General features: G+C 41.0%; 1 protein-coding gene across 1 annotated transcript in view; it reads left to right on the top strand.

Moving 5' to 3' along the window:
* Positions 1–21,753, top strand: part of BABAM2 (BRISC and BRCA1 A complex member 2) — a 341,856-nt gene that overhangs the window by 51,295 nt on the left and 268,808 nt on the right. The window contains 1 exon segment of the mRNA XM_030557316.1: positions 16,043–16,137. Within this exon segment, the coding sequence (XP_030413176.1) occupies positions 16,043–16,137 (95 nt within the window).

The raw sequence follows: 21,753 nt of genomic DNA on the forward strand, positions 1-21,753 counted from the left end.
ATAGTCCCAAATTTTGGGCCTTTTTCTTATATAGGCTCCTATTACCCCCCACCTCCGTCCTGATTTTTCACATTTACTGTCTAGTCACCCTAGGAGGAGGTGAATGGAAGCAGTAGCCATCTTAGCTGATGACAGCCTGCGACCTTCTTTCCACTGAGAAAAATGGGAGCTTGGGAGGGCAATTTAAGAAGGGTAACTGAACTGAGGGCAGTCTTTTGCCTCAGTTTCATTGACAATAATAGATTACAGCCATTTTGAAAAAGGACAGTTCCTCATGGAATACTCTGAACTAGAACATTACTTATTCAGCCTCTTTCATTTATGAAGAATAATGGAGAAATGATGATTAATCCTAAAAAAAAATCTTCAAATGTAGCCTATGCACAAGGTTTCAACTATATGGGAAGTTTTGAAGAGTCTGTGATATTCCCATTATTAACATAATTATGTACAAAAACGATCAGATAACATACAACGAGGAGATTGCATTTTTGCTTCAAGGGCAAAACTCTGTCTTAACTATGGAGCTGCAACTGAGCTACCACATATGTGAAGTACGGGGCAACATCTTATTCTGAAAAATTAATTATTGTTTGAGAAGTGTTCACTGTGAGCAGGTTTGTTAATATTTTGGTTGGGTTTTACCTTTTATGAATGATAACCGTAATTCTAGTATTTCTTAATGCCGTTTTAATTATCAGTCCCCGGATCATTGTACTTTGGCTTCATTTAATCCTGTATTGTCTTGTTTCTGATTTTTTTTTTTCACTCAAAAGCTTTCACTACTTTTTACTGCTAAGAAATTCTGATAGAATTTTCTTCTATGCTGTTCACATTTCTTTTTTCAGGCGCTGTGCGTCTCTTTGTCCTTGAGTGCTGTCATCTGGAATTTAACGGTGATTAAACAATGTGTTGCCCTTGTAATGCTACTGTTCTTCTCTGTGGCCTCTTGAACTACAGTATTTTTATCTTATTCTTCCTGATTTTCACTGTTTTTATGTGAGTGGTTTACAGATCTGAGCTCTACTCTCACCACTTCATTTTTCTTCCTTTATCGTGAAGAGCATTTTTTGTCTCCTCTGAAGACTAATTTTTCTTTTTAAAAATTTTTTCAGTCCGATTTCTGTCTCACCGTTTCTTATTCAGTTGAATCACGAAACTAGCGATGGAAATACAAGTGGATCACCCAGTCTATCCTGCTCTTACCAGCCTGTGCAGTAATGTTCCCCTCAGGACATGTTATAGTTCTGTATTCATTCTTTTTCCTAGTGCAATAGGTTCTTCAAGGTGAGATCCTATGTTGTTCGTTGCTTATTGGTTCTGCAAAACTGTTTGAACCCTCTTGATACGTTTTTGCCTCTTTACTGATTTATTTGCTTATCTGGAGTTATTTTTACTTTAGATCCTTTTGTTTACGTAAAGTCATAAAAGTAATTTTTCAAAATAAAGTATGATTTGAAAGACTTCCATAATTAGGCTGCAGCATGTTTTTCCAGTATTTTATATCAAGCTTTGAATATTTGCACCAGAGGTGGTTAATACCTTGCTTGAGCTTGGTTGAGTTCTTGGTTCCTGTATAGTCAGCTCAGTTGTCAGGCTTCTTCTACTTGGGGATCCTCTTTCACTGTCTATTAAATCTCACCACTGGGAATCTTCCAATAATAGCCTCATTTTTTCTTTGCTTTATTTCATCTTATTTCTAGTTTATAACTGCTGTTCCATTCTAAACAATCATTTTCCCTCATTTCTATCTCTAGCATGCCCTTGACTTAGACAACATTTTGACTTTTCTCTGTCCACAATTTCAGTGTGCCTTGAACAAGTAAACATACGGCATTGTCTTTCCTTTTTTAATCCAAAGTTTTCAGACAGTAGATTATTTTTTAAACAAGAGAAATATCCTTCAAGACAATTCCACCTCCTTTTTTGCTGTCCTAGACTCAGACCTCCCATTTGCCTCCACGGTATATATCCCCTTTATTCAACATACCTCCTTCAGTGTCTGACTCTACTTATCATTATTCTGCTCCGTGTCTGGTGAAATCCTCATCTATATCTTCATCTTCTCTTTCTTTGATTATTGCTTCTCTTTTTTATGTTCATACCAGTTACCAACATCTTTGGAAATCTGCTGCCCATCTTCTCATTGGCCCTCCAATATCTTGACAGATGAAAGGAGACATGACAAAGTTGGTCCATCAGTGCTGCTTATCAATGGTATGGGGAAAGAGCCCGATGTGTGATCAGCAAACCTTCCCACAGTGGATACAGGTCCACTCACCCGGTGGTGGTTGAAGCATACTCTGCTTCACAGCTTGCCTGCAAGCCTCAGCCTAGTCTCTCTGATGGCTCTCCACAGTGACTGCACCAGCCTTAACCTGGCTTCTCCAAACTGAGCGATTGTGGGCAGGATTTTCTCAGTTGTCAGTGGGAATACTGGATTTCTTGAGACCTTGCTTGACCTTGTCACTGTATCAGAGCATTGGCCTTCCTCTGCATCAGGGTGGTTCTTAAGTTGGTCATAGAGCACAACCTTTGGCAGATCCTGAGGCGTGTGTTCCTCGTGCCACAATCGGCAAAGCCTGTGAACATTCAGCATAGGCTGCATAGACTAGTGGTCCCCAAACTGTGGGGCACGGCCCCCTGGGGGCACAGAGGAATGTTCAGTCGGTGCGGCGAGGCTGGACCAGCCCTCATGGGGGCAGGGAGGGAGTACCACCCAGCCCTGCTCCACCCCCAGCTCTGCTGTGGTCCCTACTTCCTCTCTGTTCCTGTCCCCGGCCTTGGCCCCTGGCCGCTGCTTCACTCCTGGCCCTGGCCCCAGTTCTGCCCCCAGCCTTGGCCCCCTTACTCCTGTTCATGTCCGGGGTGGGGAGCAGAGGGGGGCATGGCTATGAAAAGTCTGGGGACCCTGGCATAGACTGTAGGCCAGTTCTATCAAGGATCTCATTATTAGTGATCTGTTGGTTCCAAGTAACATTTCCCACCTTCTCGCATTTCCAGATGAATACAGCCACCTCCACTGGCTTCTCATTCACTTCAGGATCTAGTACAAAATTGCTCTTATTTAAAAACTCTATAAGTATTTGCTCCAGTCTGTCTCATATCTTATCACTGTTCCCCCACTTTGGTTCTCTGGCACTGGCTCTATTTCTCTTCCTTCACGGAATCTTAGCTATATGTTTTGCAACAGCGCTCTTGCCATCTAGAACAGTCTTGCTGTATCTTTTTGTATTAGTGTATCCCACCACCAATCCCCAGAACTACACAGGCTGCAAAAACACAGAGAGTTTGTATATATGCTCTCTCTTTCTCTTTAGGTTCTCTCCTTTGCTTCTGATGTAGAAGTGCTGAAGATTGGTTGTGCAAAACAACGTTTTGCTTACTTGGGCTGGGTGATGTTCTAGCATTCTAATTGAGTATGGAAGAAGATTACCAATTAGGAAGATGCTTTAACTGCAGATTTGTCCTTCTACTTTACAGATCCCACAAAAAATAACATGTGTCAAGAATAAAGAATGTACAAATTTCTTAAACACGTATTATATCAAGTCACTACTGTAATTAGTTGTGGTATCATTTTTCTTAATAGCAAGATTAATAGAGTTTAAGGCCAGAATAGACACTAGATTATCTGGTCTGATCTGCTGTAAATCAGAGGCCATTAAATTTCATCCAGTTATTGTATTGAACCCAATAACTTGTGTTTGATTAAAACCTAATTTGTGTTTAGTTAAAGCATATCTTCCACAACATAGTAGTACGCAGAATTTTCTGCTCATTAAAGTACTTACACTTGATGATCAAGTCACCTCTCAATCTTGTTTTTGATCACCTAGACAGATTGAGCTCTTTAAAAATCTCACTGTAAGGCATTTTCTCCAGCCCTTGAATAACTTTTATTGCTCTTTTTTGGACCCTCTCCAATTTTTCAATGTCATTTTAAAATGTGGAAACCAGAACTGGATGCGGTATTTGAGTATCACTCTTGCTATTGCTGTATATGGGGCAAAGTCATCTCACTCCTCTCCTGTATATATATCCAAGGATCCCAGTAGCCATTTTTGCCAGAGCATCGCACTAGAAGCTCATGGAGTTGCTTGTCCACTATGACCGCTAGATCCTCTTCTGAGTCACTGCTTTCCAGGATATAGTCTCCCCATTCTGAAGTTATAGCCTGCATTACTTGTTCCTAGGTGTATAACTTTCTGGTGTCTGCATTTGGCATGTTTTGTTTGAACGGTCTCAGCTTACAAAGTGGTCCAGAACTCTCCATATGACTGGCTTGTCTTCATCATTATTTACTACTCTGCCAATCTTTGATTCACAAATTTCAATATTTCTGATTCTGTATTTGTTTATTTATTTATAGAACATTGATGAAAAATGTGAAGAACCCCATTAGAAGCCCTGCAGAACCCCATTAGAAACATCTGTCCTCCATGATGATTTCCCATTGACAACTGCTTTTTGACATCTATCAATTAACCAGTTCTTAATCCATTTAACGTGTGCTTTATTGATTATATATATTGCTCATTTTTAAATCAGAATATTGTGTGGCACAAAGTGAAATGTCTTACCAGAGTCTAAATATATTGCATCTATGCAGTTATCTTTATCAACCAAACTTGCAATTGCCTTAAAGAATGAAATCAGGTTTGCTTGACAAGACCTGTTTTCTATAAAACCACATTGACTGGCATTAACTGTATTCCTAGACTTTAATTCTTTATCAGTTGAATCTTGTATCGCTTTTACTATTATTTTACTCAGGATTGATATCTGATTGTTTAGTCCGTAGTTTCCCAAGTCATCTTATGTGCCTTTTATTAAATATTATCATCAGTGGGCCAGAGATTCTTGGACACACGTTATCCGAGCCTTTGATTTAAAAATGTATATCCCTAGTAGATGATGATTAACGTCCTCCTCAGTTTCTAATGGTCTCAAAATTACTCATCAGCCTGATGTGATACAAGCACATCATCCTGCTTTTTTTCATAGACAGAATAGAAATATTTATTGAACACTTCTGCCTTTTTCTGCATAATTTTTAATATTTTTACAATCTCCATGTAGTAATGGGCCTATGCCATTCTTAGGATTTCTTTTGTTCCTAATATAGCTAACCCACCGCCCCCAATCCACCTCCTTATTGTCCTTAGTCCTGCAAGCCATGGATTTTTCCCTGATGTCTTTAGCTTACAATATCACTTTTCTACGCTTCATAACTTCTAATTTATATTGATTACCATCTGTTCCCCCTGTTTCTATTTGTTATATATTGCTTTTTTATTTCTAATTGCTGCCTTCATTTTGCCACTCAATCAGGATGGGCTTTTAGCCAAAGTTGTCCTCTTTCTTGATTGTTGTATTGTAACTTTTTGGCCATTTAATAAACTTTTCTTAAAGAGCTCCAGATTTTCCTCACAATTAATTTTGCTCATGATTTTCCTCAGCTTTGGGAAATCAGCCTTTTTGAAGTGCCATGTATACATGTTACTGGTTGTGATTCTCTGTTTGTCCATATTGAATATAATCAGGTCATAATCATTGGTTCCTAGGCAACCATCAGTTTCTTGTCCAGTGATTAATTCATCTTTATCCATCATAATAAGGTCCAAAATAGAGTCACCTCATGTTAGACGCTATACCTTTTGTGCTAAATTATCTATAATTTTTAGAAACTCTAATGATGACTGCATGTGGCTTCTAGCATGTCTTCCAAACTGAAATCCTCCATAACACAATTTTTCTTTTCAGACTTCTTAGACAAGTGCTTAAGGAGTAACTCATCCTGTTATTTGGCTTGATTTGGCAGTCTGTTAAAGACCTCACCAGTACCCCCTCCTGGGATTTGTTAGCATGTTGATTTGTAAGCTTTCAAATCCTGTTTTTCTGAGTTACTAATAATCTCTTTAGGAAGGATACAGGGGGCAGTGGTGAGAGGTGGCACCCTACATTAAAGACACTATAATTTCTTTTAATCCGTGATCTTTAACATTCCAGTCATGCAGATTGTCCCACAAAGTTTCAGTAATGCCAATTTTTTAAATGAGAATTTCCAGTTTCTCTTACTTGTTACTCAGATGGTATACGAGCAACTGAAAAACGTATTCTCTTCATGGTCTTTGGGCTTGTCTACATCAGAAAGTTGCAGCGCTGGTGAGGGAGTTACAGCGCTGCAACTTTGAAGGTGTACACATCTGCAGGGCATCACCAGCGCTGCAACTCCCTGTTTGCAGCGCTGGCCGTACTCCCGTTTTGTCTCGGGTGTAGAGGATCCAGCGCTGGTGATCCAGCGCTGGTAATCCAATGTAGACACTTACCAGCGCTTTTCTTGACCTCCGTGGAAGGAGGAAGCCTCTGGTAATCAAGCTGGTCTCCTTTCCCGGTTTGCTCTCTCGTTCCCGGAACCCCGAGCAAGCAGGTCTCCTTCTCTGCGGTTTGCTGGGTGGCTCCGGGAACGCGAGAGCAAACCGCGGCGAAGCTGGTCTCTTTCCCTGGTTTGCTCTCTCGTTCCCGGAACCCCGAGCAAGCAGGTCTCCTTCCCTGCGGTTTGCTGGGTGGCTCCGGGAACGCGAGAGCAAACCGCGGCGAAGCTGGTCTCTTTCCCCGGTTTGCTCTCTCGTTCCCGGAACCCCGAGCAAGCAGGTCTCCTTCTCTGCGGTTTGCTGGGTGGCTCCGGGAACGCGAGAGCAAACCGCGGCGAAGCTGGTCTCCTTCCCCGGTTTGCTCTCTCGTTCCCGGAACCCCGAGCAAGCAGGTCTCCTTCCCTGCGGTTTGCAGGGTGGCTCCGGGAACGCGAGAGCAAACCGCGGCGAAGCTGGTCTCCTTCCCCGGTTTGCTCTCTCGTTCCCGGAACCCCGAGCAAGCAGGTCTCCTTCCCTGCGGTTTGCTGGGTGGCTCCGGGAACGCGAGAGCAAACCGCGGCGAAGCTGGTCTCTTTCCCCGGTTTGCTCTCTCGTTCCCGGAACCCCGAGCAACCAGGTCTCCTTCCCTGCGGTTTGCTGGGTGGCTCCGGGAACGCGAGAGCAAACCGCGGCGAAGCTGGTCTCTTTCCCGGTTTGCTCTCTCGTTCCCGGAACCCCGAGCAAGCAGGTCTCCTTCCCTGCGGTTTGCTGGGTGGCTCCGGGAACGCGAGAGCAAACCGCGGCGAAGCTGGTCTCTTTCCCCGGTTTGCTCTCTCGTTCCCGGAACCCCGAGCAAGCAGGTCTCCTTCCCTGCGGTTTGCTGGGTGGCTCCGGGAACGCGAGAGCAAACCGCGGAGAAGCTGGTCTCCTTCCCCGGTTTGCTCTCTCGTTCCCGGAACCCCGAGCAAGCAGGTCTCCTTCCCTGCGGTTTGCTGGGTGGCTCCGGGAACGCGAGAGCAAACTGCGGCGAAGCTGGTCGCCTTTCCCGATTTGCTCTCGCGTTCCCGGAACCCCCCTTGAAGCCGCCCAACAGTGCTGCAGTGTGGCCACATCTAACACCACTTGCAGCGCTGGTTGCTGTAAGTGTGGCCACTCTGCAGCGCTGGCCCTATACAGCTGTACTAATACAGCTGTAACAACCAGCGCTGCAAAATTTTAGATGTAGACATTGGCACACTTTTGAGTTTGTACTGCATCTGCCTCCATAGCATCCATCTCTTGCATTATTCACTTTCCTGGCTCCTGCAGCTAGTCTCCATCTGAGAAGATTAGCACCCATATATGTGAGATGCAAATTGTCCTGTTTGTACAGCCCTGTCTCCCTCTGAAATGTGGCCCAGTGCCCCACAAAACCAAAACTTTCAACATCACACCAGTGATGCAGGCAGGGGTTTAGCTCCAGTATTTTCTGCCTTCCCTCACTTGTGGGACCAGAAAGTTGTCTGAAAAGATCATTTGAATGTGCTCCCTTCCAAGATCTCTGAAGTCTTCTATAATCTGCACTGTTCCACACAATGCAGAGTCATTGCTTCCAATATGTATCATCACTAATGGAGAACAACTTCATAAACCTGTCCAGTGTTGCAGTTACATCTCATATTTTCATTCCAGGGAAAAAGCACACCATCCTGTTTTCCTTGTATTCCTTGCTGAATTCTGCGTCCACTCTTCTTAATATAGAGTTATTGTTGACTGTGGTTTGAATTCTTAGGATGATTGAAGAATACCTCGTGGTGGCTACTTGCTTCATACTGCATGTATGTCCCCTCAGCTTCCTGTTCTATTCCTCTAGACACAGGTTCCATGACAGTTGACTTTGAGTATCTGATTACGTGAAGTTGAATGCTTTCTGGCTCTTTCCTCTCTTAGTCAGAAATTGCCAGTCTGTTCCTTTGGTTTTTACTCTCTCCAGTTCTCTTAACACCAATCCCTCTGTGGTGTCTGCGGCAACAGTATTGGATTCTTGGTGTCCAAGAAGTCTTCATTTTCTTGGATGCTGGGCAGTGTTGAAACTTCCATTTTCAGACCACATATCTTTTCCTGCAGTGTGGCCACTTACTTGCACTTCATGCAGCAGGACTTCTCTTCTATCTTCCAGCACAAAAGAAAATCTAACATGTCCAAGGCAGGTCACAGCTATGACCTCCAAAACTTTCATTAATAATTGTTTTGTTGTGGTGGAGTCGTAGTGTCGGTGCTTATATTATCCAAATTCATTACTGATCCTTAAACTTGCTCTTGATTCTGAAAATGTTTTAAAACTGATAGTATGAAAATGACAGTTTTCTTCTCTCTCTTGCTCTTCCACTCTCTCTCAAAATCCATTTATAAAATTAAATACATTCTTTTGGGATAGATGAGTGTTTGATTAGTAGGTAATGCATGAGGTAGCAGTAGCTAGTGAGACATTGAGGGTGGTCTAATGGCAGGTACAGCATGCTGCCACACAGAGATAGATGTTGGTTCAGGTTCCAAGAAACTGAGCTAGGTACAGTTAGGAGGAGTTGGAGGCAGCAAATTCAGCTATTCTGGAGAAAGAATACATTGCAATGCTCTGTTTGAACCCCTCCTCAGGTGACTCAGTAGTGGGCCTGACAGACTCCGTAGAGGGACCCCTTCAACTGTGCTCTGTGTGGGGCTTTTGAGTGTGGAATTGGATGAATGTTTCTTTAGGAGTATACACAAGGAGAGCTGAATAGCAGAGATTATATCTGTCATGCAAAGCTGAGAGCAGAATTCAGCCCTCTGTATGTTGTAGTACAAAATAGGATAAAAATGAACATTAATGCTTTAGCATTAAAGTTTATTTTTCTTTGTTTTCTGGGTTTAAGTGAGACTTCTAATTATCTGGCTGTAATTTTTCATGGCTTGTTTATAATAACTAATGTCCTTGGTCATAAGAAGTTAATCACTCCTAAGTTCTTGTAGTCATAAATTGGTGTTTCTTTAGTCCCTCTTTTGTTTAAAAAAAAAAAGTGCATAATGTTAATTCATTCTTCCACCACAGCAGTTCTTGGACTGGTCTGTTGAGTGCTTGTTGGTCATCCACAGAGATGATTCCATTCCTTTTTTACATCTGTGAAATTGTATTATAGAATCAAAACATACATTTCTAATATTATTTATCCATGTAAGTAATTTCTGTAGTTGCAAGAGGCATGATGCAGCATATGATTGGTTCCCTTCTTTTGTTTGCAAACATGAGAGGGCTGGGCATGCACAAAACTATCTGCCTGGTAACATGTGATCCACATTATGGAAAAAAAATTGAGAACTATTTTACCTCATGTTGTACCATTCTAGTACTTAAGCTGGATGACTGGGTGTCCCCTGGCACTCCCATAGGCAGCACATAAGGGTATGGGTCCTCCCATATGAGAGGAACTCCTCCTCAATAAGTGATTTTAAGATAGGGTGACCAAATGTCCCAATTTTTATAGGGACAGTCCCTATTTTTGGGTCTTTTTCTTATATAGGCTCCTATTATCCACCCACCCACCCACTGTCCCGATTTTTCACATTTGCTGTCTGGTCACCCTGTTTCAAGAGGTGCCTGTGGGGTGTGTCTTCCAGCCTCAGAGTGCGGGAAACTCTTTAATAACAGCCGCAGGAAGGGAGGAACTACATCTATACCTTCTGTATTCTTCACCTTGAATGGACTTTTACACTATGTGTTAACTGCTAAACAATCTGATCCATCTGGTATTTAGCGTTGACATTCTGAGTACCTTACCCAGACCTGAAGAAGAGCTCTCTGTAGCTCAAAAGTTGTGTCTTTCTCCAGTACAAGTTGGTTCAATAAAAGATGCTACCTCACCTACTTTGTCTTTCCAATGCATAAATACCATTGAAAGCATAGAACTAATGACTGAAAGCAAAGAGGAAAATTATTGTGTTTTCAGGATTGATTTGAAAAAAAGTGGCTGAAAAAACAGTATAACACGTTTTATGTGCTACTGTGATAAGGGGTTTAACTTAAGGTGACCTCAGCTGGTGATAATGAGAGAGAGAGCTCAGTCCAATACTCTGAAGGGCTTTCTACTTGAAGAGGGAGGGCATTGATTTTAATGTAGAATTTTACTGTCCTCTAGGAGTCTTGATTCACACATAGGGTAATTGGCTTATACTGTGTGGTGTTAAGGACAATCCTAAAAACAGCCTTTTGTTAATTGTAGACACCAGAAAACTGTAGAAAAGAGTATTGCAGTAGTCTAAACTGTATTAAATGCACTAATGCTGTCACCAACAAAGACCTCTATGGCCACAAATGATAGGTAAGCACATCAGTGCCTGACCAGGCAACCAGAGCAACAGTGTCAAACTGCAAATTTTCTGCCTCTTACCATAGAGTGTGTATATTTTAAAACTCCACCTTATTCAAATAGTAATTGGGTAATATCTAAACTCAAAAGGGTTGCATTTCAGAGGATCCTTATCCAGAAGCTATAGCACAAGACTGAGAGGCAATCAGTGTTCTGTGTTGGCTCTGCCATTGATTTGCTCTGTGACCTTTGGGTGTGGGGATGTCATACAACTTTCTGTGCTTCAGTTTCACCATCTGTAAAATAAGGATATTACACAGATATTGGGAGGCTTGATTGATTTGAACATATGAGCTCTTCCAAGAACCTAAAAGTGCTTTACAGATGTTAAAAGTTCAGATTCTGATCCTGCAATGGGCTGTGCATGGACAGATCCCTGCACCTGCATTAAATCCCACTGACTTAAATGGTGCTCAGCACAGTTGCAGGGATTCACTTGTGGAGCTCATTGTAGGATCAAAGCTTTCGTCTTCAGCCTCCCTAGTGAGGTAGGAAAGTATCCCCACTTTATAGATGTGGTGGGTGGGAAGGGAAGGCATAACTAAACTAACTTGCACAGAATTATATAGGCAATGAATTGAAGAACTCCGGGAGTAAAACCCCTGGGTGGTGATTCCTAGGTTTGGTGCTTCTCAACTAAAAAAGATGACATTATAAATGATTTAAACATTTACTGCATATACAGTTAATATTTAAGTTGGATTGTAATATCTGTTATGTTTTCATATTTTTAGAGGTCAGAAATTTTCAGACTGAACAGATTTCTTTTGGAAAATGCTGCTCTTATGAAATCAAAACTAGGGCTGTCAAGCAATTAAAAAAATCACGATTAATTGTGCAATTAAAAATTAATTGTGATTATTTGTGTGATTAATCTCACTGTTAAACAGTAATAGAATACCATTTATTTAAATATTTTTTGGATGTTTTCTACATTTTCAAATATATTGATTTCAATTATAACACAGAATACCAAGTGTAAAGTGCTCACTGTGTATTTATTTTTTATTACAAATAATTGCACTCTAAAAAACAAAAGAAATAGTATTTTTCAATTCACCTAAGTACTGTAGTACCATCTCTTTATCATGAAAGTTGAACTTACAAATGTAGAATTTTGTACAAAAAATAACTGCACTGAAAAATAAAACAATGTAAAACTTTAGAGCCTACAATTCCACTCAGCCCTACTTCTTGTTCAGCCAGTCACTCAGACAAACAAATTTGGTTACAATTTGCCAGAGATAATGCTGTCTGCTTGTTTACAATGTCACCTGAAAGTGAGAACAGGCGTTCACATGACACTGTTGTAGCCAGCATCGCAAGATATTTATGTGCCAGATGCGCTAAAGATTCATATGTCCCTTCATGCTTCAGCCTCCATTCCAGAGGAGATGCATCCATTCTGATAACGGGTTCTGCTCGATAACGATTCAAAGCAGAGTGGACCGATGCATGTTTATTTTCATTTTCTGAGTCAGATGCCACCAGCGGAAGGTTGATTTTTCTGTTTTGGTGGTTCTGGTCTGTAGTTTCTGCATTAGAGTGTTGCTCCTTTAAGACTTCTGAAAGCATGTCCAGACCTCATCACTCTCAGATTTTGGATGGCACTTCAGATTCTTAAATCTTGGGTCGAGTGTTGTAGCTATTTTTAGAAATCTCACATTGGTACCTTCTTTGCGTTTCGTCAGATCTTCAGTGAAAGCGTTCTTAACGCAAACAACATGCTGGGTCATCATCCGAGACTGCTATAACATGAACTATATGGCAGAATGTGGGTAAAACAGAGCAGGAGACATACGATTCTCCCCCAAAGAGTTCAGTCACAATTAAATTAATGCATTTTTTTAACGAGTGTCATCAGCATGGAAGCATGTCCTCTGGAATGGTGGCCGAGGCATGAAGGGTCATATGAATGTTTAGCATATCTGGCATGTAAATACCTTGCAACACTGACTACAAAAGTGCCATGCGAATGCCTGTTCTTACTTTCAGGTGACATTGTAAATAAGAAGCAGGAAGCAGTATCTCCTGTAAATGTCAACAAACTTGTTTGTCTTAGCGATTGAACAAGAAGTAGGACTGAGTGAACTTGTAGGTGCTAAAGTTTTACATTGTTTTGTTTTTGAGTACAGTTATGTAACACAAAATATCTACATTTTGTAAGTTATACTTTCACTATAAAGAGATGGCACTACAGTACTTGTATGAGGTAAATTGAAAAATACTATTTCTTTTGTTTATCATTTTTACAGGGCAAATATTTGTAATAAAAAATAATATAAAGTGAGCACTGTACACTTTGCATTCCATGCTGTAATAGAAATCAATATATTTGAAAATGTAGAAAAAGATCTAAAAATATTTAATACATTTCAATTGGTATTCTGTTGCTTAACAGTGTGATTAATCGTGATTCATTTTTTTAACCGTGATTAATTTTTTTGAGTTAATTGTTGAGTTAACCGCAATTAATCGACAGCCCTAATCAAAACATTTTGTAGTATCTTACTGATTTAGTTAAATTTTTATGAAAAATTATCAGAGCTCTTTGTTTACATATGATTACTATATTACAATAGTTGAAACAAAGCACTTCCTCCTGCTCAAAACAAAATGTTCTTTTGTGGGAAATTTCAACTTTCTGTTCCAGCTTAATGGCATAAAATTATTTCAATCAATGTAGCTGTTTTCAGATATGTTCCCTATCAAATCCCAGTGCAACATAGATTATAGCTCATCATTATGTTTTGAAACAAAATTAAACAGGAAAACATTGTATAGAAATTCTTAGTGGATTGATTGTGTGGTTCAGTCATAGACTACAGAAGCTTTCAGCTTTAGGTCACTGTTTCAAATCCCTAGGAGCGCTGTGAACGAAATTTGTTTCCATGTGATGCTGGTCTGGTGACTTACCTGAAATGCGTTTGATGGTTTCTACTTCAGTTTCCAGTGGGCAGGCATTCGCATTAATAAAAAACATGAGTTGCACACTAGTTGGCAGGGAGACCTAGGATTGAAGCCCATCATGACTGAGCTGCCTTCATCCCTATAATAAGAATACCTAGCACTTGCATATCATTTTTGTCTGTGGACTCATAAAGTGCTTTACAGAGGAGGTTAATGTCATTATCCCCATTTTATGAATGAGAGAAAGTGAAGCAGAGAGAATGCAGGTGATTTGACTAAGATCATCCAACAGGCCAGCATCAGAACTAGGAATAGAACCTGGGTCTCATAATCACTCTATGTATGGACCACTCTGCTTCTCGAAGTGGTGCCTTTCAATGAGTGTTGAGACGTATTTGCAGAACTTTAGCAGTTACAGATCCTCCATGTTTCCCATCCTCTACCTGTCCCATGACTGAATAGAGGACATCAGGTTGGAAGGCTGTTTATCCACTATTTTTTTCGGCACTAAATTAATACACACGTTTTTGAAAGCTAAAAAACACCTAGAGGTTTTGTCTCTGTGTGAACAGAATTTTATATACTACTTTCCTGTCTTCAGTTTTACTGTGCTGTATGGGTTTTACACAGCTGATAGTACATAATAGGTTTTAGCTGTTGGCTTCTTTCTTTTCATGCCTACTGCCCCAAAAATCTATTTTACATGCAGAGCTCGTGGAGTTACTGCCTATTATATACCTTCAAATGGAGACTGGAGTAGTTCAGAAGCAGGGAAGAAGTACTGAATGCAGTTTCTTTCGAAGCCAGTTCCTTCTGTTTAGCTGAGTGTTGTTCTCTGAAAGTTTACATGATAACAATCACATCTTGATCTGCGTAAACTCTGAATTTTATTTGACATTTAAGTTTATAGTACAAACTAGATTTTTTTACCTACTGCTTCATAATCTTGCTAAGTAGTTTTGTTACATATTTTGTGATATTTAAGATGAGAACTCCATGTCAGAGATTGTGACCTAATCAATATTCTTATTTAATTTCAGATGGCATTAATACACATTAAAAATAACATATAGTCCAGATCTTTAGCATTTCCTTTATATTCTGTTCCACTCAGTCAGGATGTGGTTAGTTGGGATGACTCCAGCTGATCTGTTACATCCTTTCCCAAATATTGTTTGCTGAGAAAAAACGCTGCATGATAGGATGATAAGACCATTCCAAATCCATGACGCTATCTGTTTAATACCCAGATTTGAGGACAGTCTGTGTCTCAGTCAATACAGATAGTAAGGTCCACAGAGATTTATACAGAACTTAGAAGCTCTGTACCTCCCTTAATCCCCACAGAGTTTACTAACTCACCTTAATCAAGAAGACTGCTTAAATGAAGCTTGAAAGTCCTGTCTATTAAGCAACTTCTACTGTATAAAGGTTTTTTTCTTATCAAAGCCAGAATTAAAGCCTAATGCATGGGGCTGTTGGTGTCATTTAACAAGATGCCTAAAACATGTCAGTAAACTCAGGAATATTTAATGCATTTAAAAATGTTTATTCTGTAGTTCTCTGTTCATGGGTAATGAGTGTGTTTTGTGCCGTGTAAACAAAATGAAAAGTTTTCTTTTGAAATATGACTATTAAATGTAGAAAGTGCTATAAAAAGGATACCAAGGAGTTCATATTTTATTTCCCTGATATTTGAATCATATGTAGTCAGTTTGCAACTCCAGTGACGATTTTTTTCTCCACAGCTGTCAGCACTGAAAACCTAGGTCCAACAATTAACCTGTGTTCTGTATCTTATGTCCTCTTCAGTAATAGAGATTCTGCATATGGTACTTACCTAACTGTTCTGTGATCATTCTTGAGGCAGTGTTGTTTCCTGTTTCCTCTCCCAATATTCACTGCATTGAAAATTTGGCTTTCTATATGTCCTTTGGGTTTTGTACTGCCACCCATCACCATAGTACCTGAGTGCCTTCCTTATAAAATCAATAGCAAATCAACAGGTTTTCCTTAGATATGACTCACAAAAATACATAAAACAGATATGCTGGGTATTAAATTTTAATTACTTAATATCCCAGATGTGCTGCTTTGAAGAAGGTGCTATTTTATATGGTTGCTTTTCTAACTATATCAGTGCTTCAGGGTGTCCCTTTGTGGGATAAGTGGTGAGAAACCAAGCAATAATTTGTTACATGTTTTCTGTACTTGCACAGGAAGATGCAGTGCCTTCAAGAATTAACTTTATCATCCAGTACATCTGATAGTTGTGTTTTGCATATGACTTCTGTTAATTAAAAATGGACTTAATGAATTTTTCCTCTGCAGTACTTAGGATTTTGGGGATATGAAGTGGAAATAAACAGTGTTATTCACTTATTTTTATTTCAGGGGATATAATTTTCAATGCCCACTACCCAGAGCTGCCACCAGATTTTATCTTTGGAGAGGATGCTGAATTCCTGCCAGATCCCTCTGCCTTGCATGTGAGTACAGCTTCAGTGTTTTTGTGATCATTATGTGCTGAAGAGAGACTTGGCTTTTGAGAATGGCTCAACAATAGGAATTTGCTAACAATGCAGATTTAAAAAAAATCTTTTATTTCACTGTCCTGTGGGTATGTAGACACTTTCTCCACTTTAAAACCATAATTATGGAGTCAACTAAATCATTAATTTAAAAATGTTTTAATCAAGATAAGACATCACATTCCTCGTATATAATCATTTAAAATGTTCTACAATACATACCTGTTCAAAAAAAAAAGTTGCTTTTAAAAAAATCAGTTGCTTCTATTTAGCACCTGATAATTTTCAAAGATTTGCTTCTTTCAGCAGAGGAGTAAACCTTTGCCATGCCTTTAAAACATTATTTGGACTTTGGCAGAGTTTATTTCATGGCAGAGAATGAGGTATAACTGGGTTGGGCTTTGGCATTAGTCTGTATTAACACCAGAAAGGGTGGAAACCAGGTGGGAGTGTATTGTGGGCACCATTGTGTCAGGCAAGACTGAAAACTTTATACTTGTAATGAAATGGTGCTGCACTAAAGACAGAAGCATGCTTTGGGGAGGGGAGATAATAAAATCGGCACATTAGATGGATAATACTTTGTTGCACAATGTTGCTAATGTGGAAGAAAAATACATAGCATAGCCAGGTACCAGAAACGTGAAATATTACTGAATATTTAAGATTAGTCTTTAATAATAAAGCCTTGTACCTAGAAGTGAACTTTGGTTGCGTACTTGTGATACTTCTAACTCTGATATAGTAGTCACGTTAGGGTGTGCTCCCTTGTCAGACAAATGTGCCTTTAGCATAGAATTCCAGTCTTATTCCTGCTCAGTAGCTAACCTAAGGAGTTCTTCTTACTTCTGTTGTAGTGTTTTAAAGCTCAAATTAAATTTTTGGTTTTTGCTAAATATTTTTTAGCGTGCTGACTTCTGTTTTTGTTTCTAGTTCTATTCTCTTGTGAATGATACATAATACTAAGGAATCCATTAGTCATAGATACATTCCATATTGATCCATTAGTCATCAGTGTGTTAACATTTCCAGCAGAATTTTTGTGAAGATGGCTTTGTTCTTGGTCCTCATGTTTTCCCCTGTGGGTCACTGATCTTTTCAGCTAGCCAAGTGCTTTGGAAGTTCTGTACCTAATTCTGTATGCCTGAAACATGAAAGATGTCATTTGGATACTGGACATGTTTTGTCTCTTGGTCTGAGGCTGCAGAGTGGCTAACAGGTTATTTTAATTCATCTGAATAGCTCATTTGCTAGCAGTGAGTATCTATTTGTTATATTTTAGGATGTCTAACTTAGATTTCTTGATAGTTGGAATGTTTCTGTGACTTGGCAAATGGACTGTTAATTTAAAACTGTCCATAAAACTGAAAACACCAATTTCTTTATTCCTGTTGCTTTTAAAAAAAACTAAAAAATAAAAGGTAAAACATGATTTAAAAAGGACAGCATTTTTCGTACAGGGACAAAAACGTCTGTCTACCAGATAGAAAAGCTGAGTGCTTTGTTTAAATGGATCTAAGTTGCTTTGTACCATTACATCTCTTCAGGAATTTTATTTTATTATGGCCTTTATGTGTGCTTGGGCTTTTGAAGGCTGTCTTCTTAATATTCATATTATCTCAGTTCTCAAGCAGGATGCAGTAATCCAGTACTAACCGGATTTTATTAATTGTGGGCAACAGGGAAGTTAAATCAAATATAAAGAAGAATATGAACAGTAATAAGCAGAGTCTAAAATGTATTTTCATAATCTTTAATTCATTTCTTAAATTCTAGTAATGTTTATCCCTTTCTTGCAAGGAGGGGTAGCTCAGTGGTTTGAGAATTGGCCTACTAAACCCAGGGTTGTGAGTTCAATCCTTGAGGGGGCCACTTAGGGATCTGGGGCAAAATCAGTACTTGGTCCTGCTAGTGAAGGCAGGGGGCTGGACTCAATGACCTTTCAAGGTCCCTTCTAGTTCTGGGAGATAGGTATATCTCCATTAATTTTTATTTATTTATTTATTTTTTAGTTCTTGTTTCACTCTATTCCAAGCTTCTCAGTGGTCCTTATAGCAACATCACTTAAAGGTTTGTGTCTCCATCAGATACATACTCTTTACTATGTATGTCATGTAACACACTTTTTTTAACATAGGAAAGAGATATTTGCAGCAAATGAGGGGTGAAACACTTCAAGGGAATTCTGGGCATCTTGCAGAAGAAATATTTATATAAAATTCAATGCTGAATAAGTTGTGTGATACATTTTGACAAAGTATAGTGTATCACCTTATCTTTAATGTAAAAATCAGTGCCCGGTCATGTCAACCTAGTCATTTAATCTGCCCAAAGCCGCCTCTTCCTTAAGTCATCCGTTGTTTACTTATCCACCTTTTATCATGTAGCCCACCATCCCCTTTTCTCCCCAGAGATGCCAGCCTCAGTGGCTGTTTGTCCCCTCTCCCACAACCACCACTTTTCTTTCTTCCATGTCACTTCCTATGCATGGAACCTCCTTTCTGAGCTGACCACAAAGCTTCTGCACTGTGGAAGCTGGCTACTCTGGACTGCTACCATTCGGTCTCTAACCAGTTTGGAGTGGGAAAGTTGACCGTTGGACTGGTGTTGGAGGAAGTGTGCAGAGCCTTTCATCACATCCTGCTCCAAAAGACCATGATGATGGGCAATGTGCGTGACATTGTAGATGGCTTTGCACAAATTGACTTCCCTAACTGTGGAGGGGTGCTAGATGGCATGCATATTACAATTCTGGCACCAGACTGCTCAAGTACAAAGTACATTAATCAGAAAGAGTATTTCTCTACGGTTCTCCCGCGCTTGTGGATCACAGTGGGCACTTCACAGATATTAATGCAGGCTGGTCCGGAAAGGTGCATGACAGAGGCATCTTTCAGAAAACTGGCCTGTTCAGGAAGCTGCAAGCAGGGACTTTCTTCCTGGACGAGAGGATCACTGTAGGGGAAGTAGAAATTCTCGCTGTGATCCTGGGAGACCACGCCTACCCCTTAATGCCATGGCTTATGAAGCAATACACAGGGCACTTTGACAACATCAAGGAGCAGTTCAACATCAGACTGAGCATGTGGAGAATGACTGAGTGTGCTTTTGGCCATTTAAAGGCCCGCTGGTGCTGCCTATATGGAAGGGTGGATCTGGCTGATGACAATATTCCTGTGCTTATAGTCACATGCTGTACTCTCCGTAATATTGTGAAGGGAAGGGTGAAAGCTTCACTCAGAGATGGACTGCTGAGGCTCAGTAGCTGGAGGCTGAATTTGAACAGCCAGAGACCAGGGCTATTAGAGGGGAGCAGCGCAGGACCATACGGATCAGAGATGCCTTGAGGCAGCAATTTGAATCTGAAAGCCACTAATATTTGTTGCTATGCTCAGGAGTGCAGTGCTTGTAATGCTAGGAGGTGATTGTGATTGGTGCAGATGATGCAATATGAAGATTTAACATAATTGTCTGTTGTTTTGCAGGGCTCTGTTTGCTTTCAATTAATAGAATAAAGATGGCTTTCAAACCAATACAATTCTTTTTAAAAAACCAACAACCAGAGGGGAGAGAGAAACAAAAAAACACATCAGCACTGAGGGGGATGGGGAAAGGGAAGATCCCAGGAGGTGTGGAGTCCCAGGACAGTTAAAGATTTGTGTATGTCCAGGGATCTATCCAACCTTCTCCTTCAGAGTACAGTGCAGTGAGTACTGTACTTCAGCGGGCTCAACAGAGGGATGGGTATTGAGTGCAGTGCGTACTGGGAGTCCGCAGTGCTGGACTGTGATGGGGGAGGAGTGGAATGCCGTGGATACAGACTGGAGCCTGGAGGCTGATAAGAGTGTGCTGGCGATGTCTGGGGGTGCACATGGGAAAGAGTTTTGCGACAGTGGCTGCAGGGGAGGGCAGGCATGGAGCTGCTCAGTTTGCAGTGCTAGTATCGCCTGGAGCATGTCCACTTGGCACTCCATAACATTTAAGAGCTACTCTATGGATTCATTCTGGTGTGCCACGTTTTCCTTTCGGTCCCTCTTCTCGCTGTCCTTCAATTCCTGTTTCTTGGTCACAGACTGCACCATGACCTCACGCAGAAACTTCTCCTTAGTTCTTCGTGGCTGCTTTCTAATTCTGCGCAGCCGTTCAGCCAACTGTAACAAAGAGGGAGGCTGGGCTCCCAAGGTCATATCTGTGAAGCCAAAATGCAACATGATGCAGAAACAGTATTGTTTGCAACACATAGACCACTGATTCAATGATTTAAAAAACACCCAGTCCTCACACACTTGTCACTAACTGGCTGACCCCAAGCAAGCACACATGAGCCACAAGACCCCCACAAAGGTGAGTAGCCACAGGGGAAATCAGTATTCCCGGACCCTACTGTACACTGGGCATGTGGCTCTTGGGGAGAGCCAGCACTGTAGGGGGGGAGAGGGACTTGGGGGGCTTATAATTATTTCTGTCACCATATTTTTCCACAAGCTGTGTTCATTATGCAAGATATCTCGCTGATGAGGGTGAGCGGGAAATAAAAGGAGGGTCTTTTCTCCAAGACTGTGGCTTCCTCCCTGGCCCTTATGCGGCCCACCTGTGTGGAGTAATGGTTTCCCCCCTTCCCCCGAGCTCTCTCCGTGATGGCAGAGTGGCACGGGAAAGTTACCGTTAGTGGAGCAAGAAACAGAGCAGCTCTGCCAAGGAACCTGTGGAAGCAGATTGCCCAGTATGTCCATGAGAGTTTCCTGGAGATCTCTGAGGCGGATTCCCGTGAAGTGAGGGAGTCAATCAACACCCTGTTCCATCGCTCAGACTAGGCATGTGGTGGTACATACATCATACAGACACAAGCCTGCTTTCTGCAACCCTCCTGCCCCCAATGACTCGCTTCAGCGGTTCCCAAAATCAAATCCACTTATCGGGGCATCCTCTCCTGTTTGTGCTTCGCCAGTATCCAACAGCTGTGACTGGCTAGCATCCTCTGTGGTAGAGAAGAGCTCCTGGCTGCATGCATCTCTGGCCTCCGAGTCATCTTCTGCCTTTAAGTCCCTCTCTCCCTCCACTTCCTCGTCCAAGATTTCCTTCTTCTGGCTCAGTCTACTATCGACTGACACGCGAGCCACCAAAGTATCCACAGTGGCCTGTGCAGTGGAGGTGGGGTCGCTACCAAGTATCGCGTCCAGCTCTTAGTAGAACCGGCAGCTCGTGTGTGCAGCACCAGAGCGGCGGTTTGCCTCCTGGTGCCTTGTCGTAGGCATTCCACAGCTCCTTCACTTTGACCCTGCACTGCAGTGTGTCCTGGTCATAGTCCCTTTCTGTCATACATTGTGAAATCTGTCTGTAGGTATCATAATTCCTACAGCTGGAGTGCAACTGGGACTGGACAGCCTCCTCTCCCCAAAGCCTTTATTTTAGATTGTTTTGTAACTACAGTATATTAATGAAAATTTGTAAAAATCCTTTTAAAATTATTATTTGGAAGGTGGTTTATAAATTCAAAGTATTATTAGAAATGAACATTCATATGGTTTTATTTTCATTTCTAAAATATACTTTCTTAAATTATAGACTTACATC

The sequence above is a fragment of the Gopherus evgoodei genome, chromosome 3, assembly GCF_007399415.2.
Source record: "Gopherus evgoodei ecotype Sinaloan lineage chromosome 3, rGopEvg1_v1.p, whole genome shotgun sequence".
NCBI lineage: Eukaryota > Metazoa > Chordata > Testudines > Testudinidae > Gopherus > Gopherus evgoodei.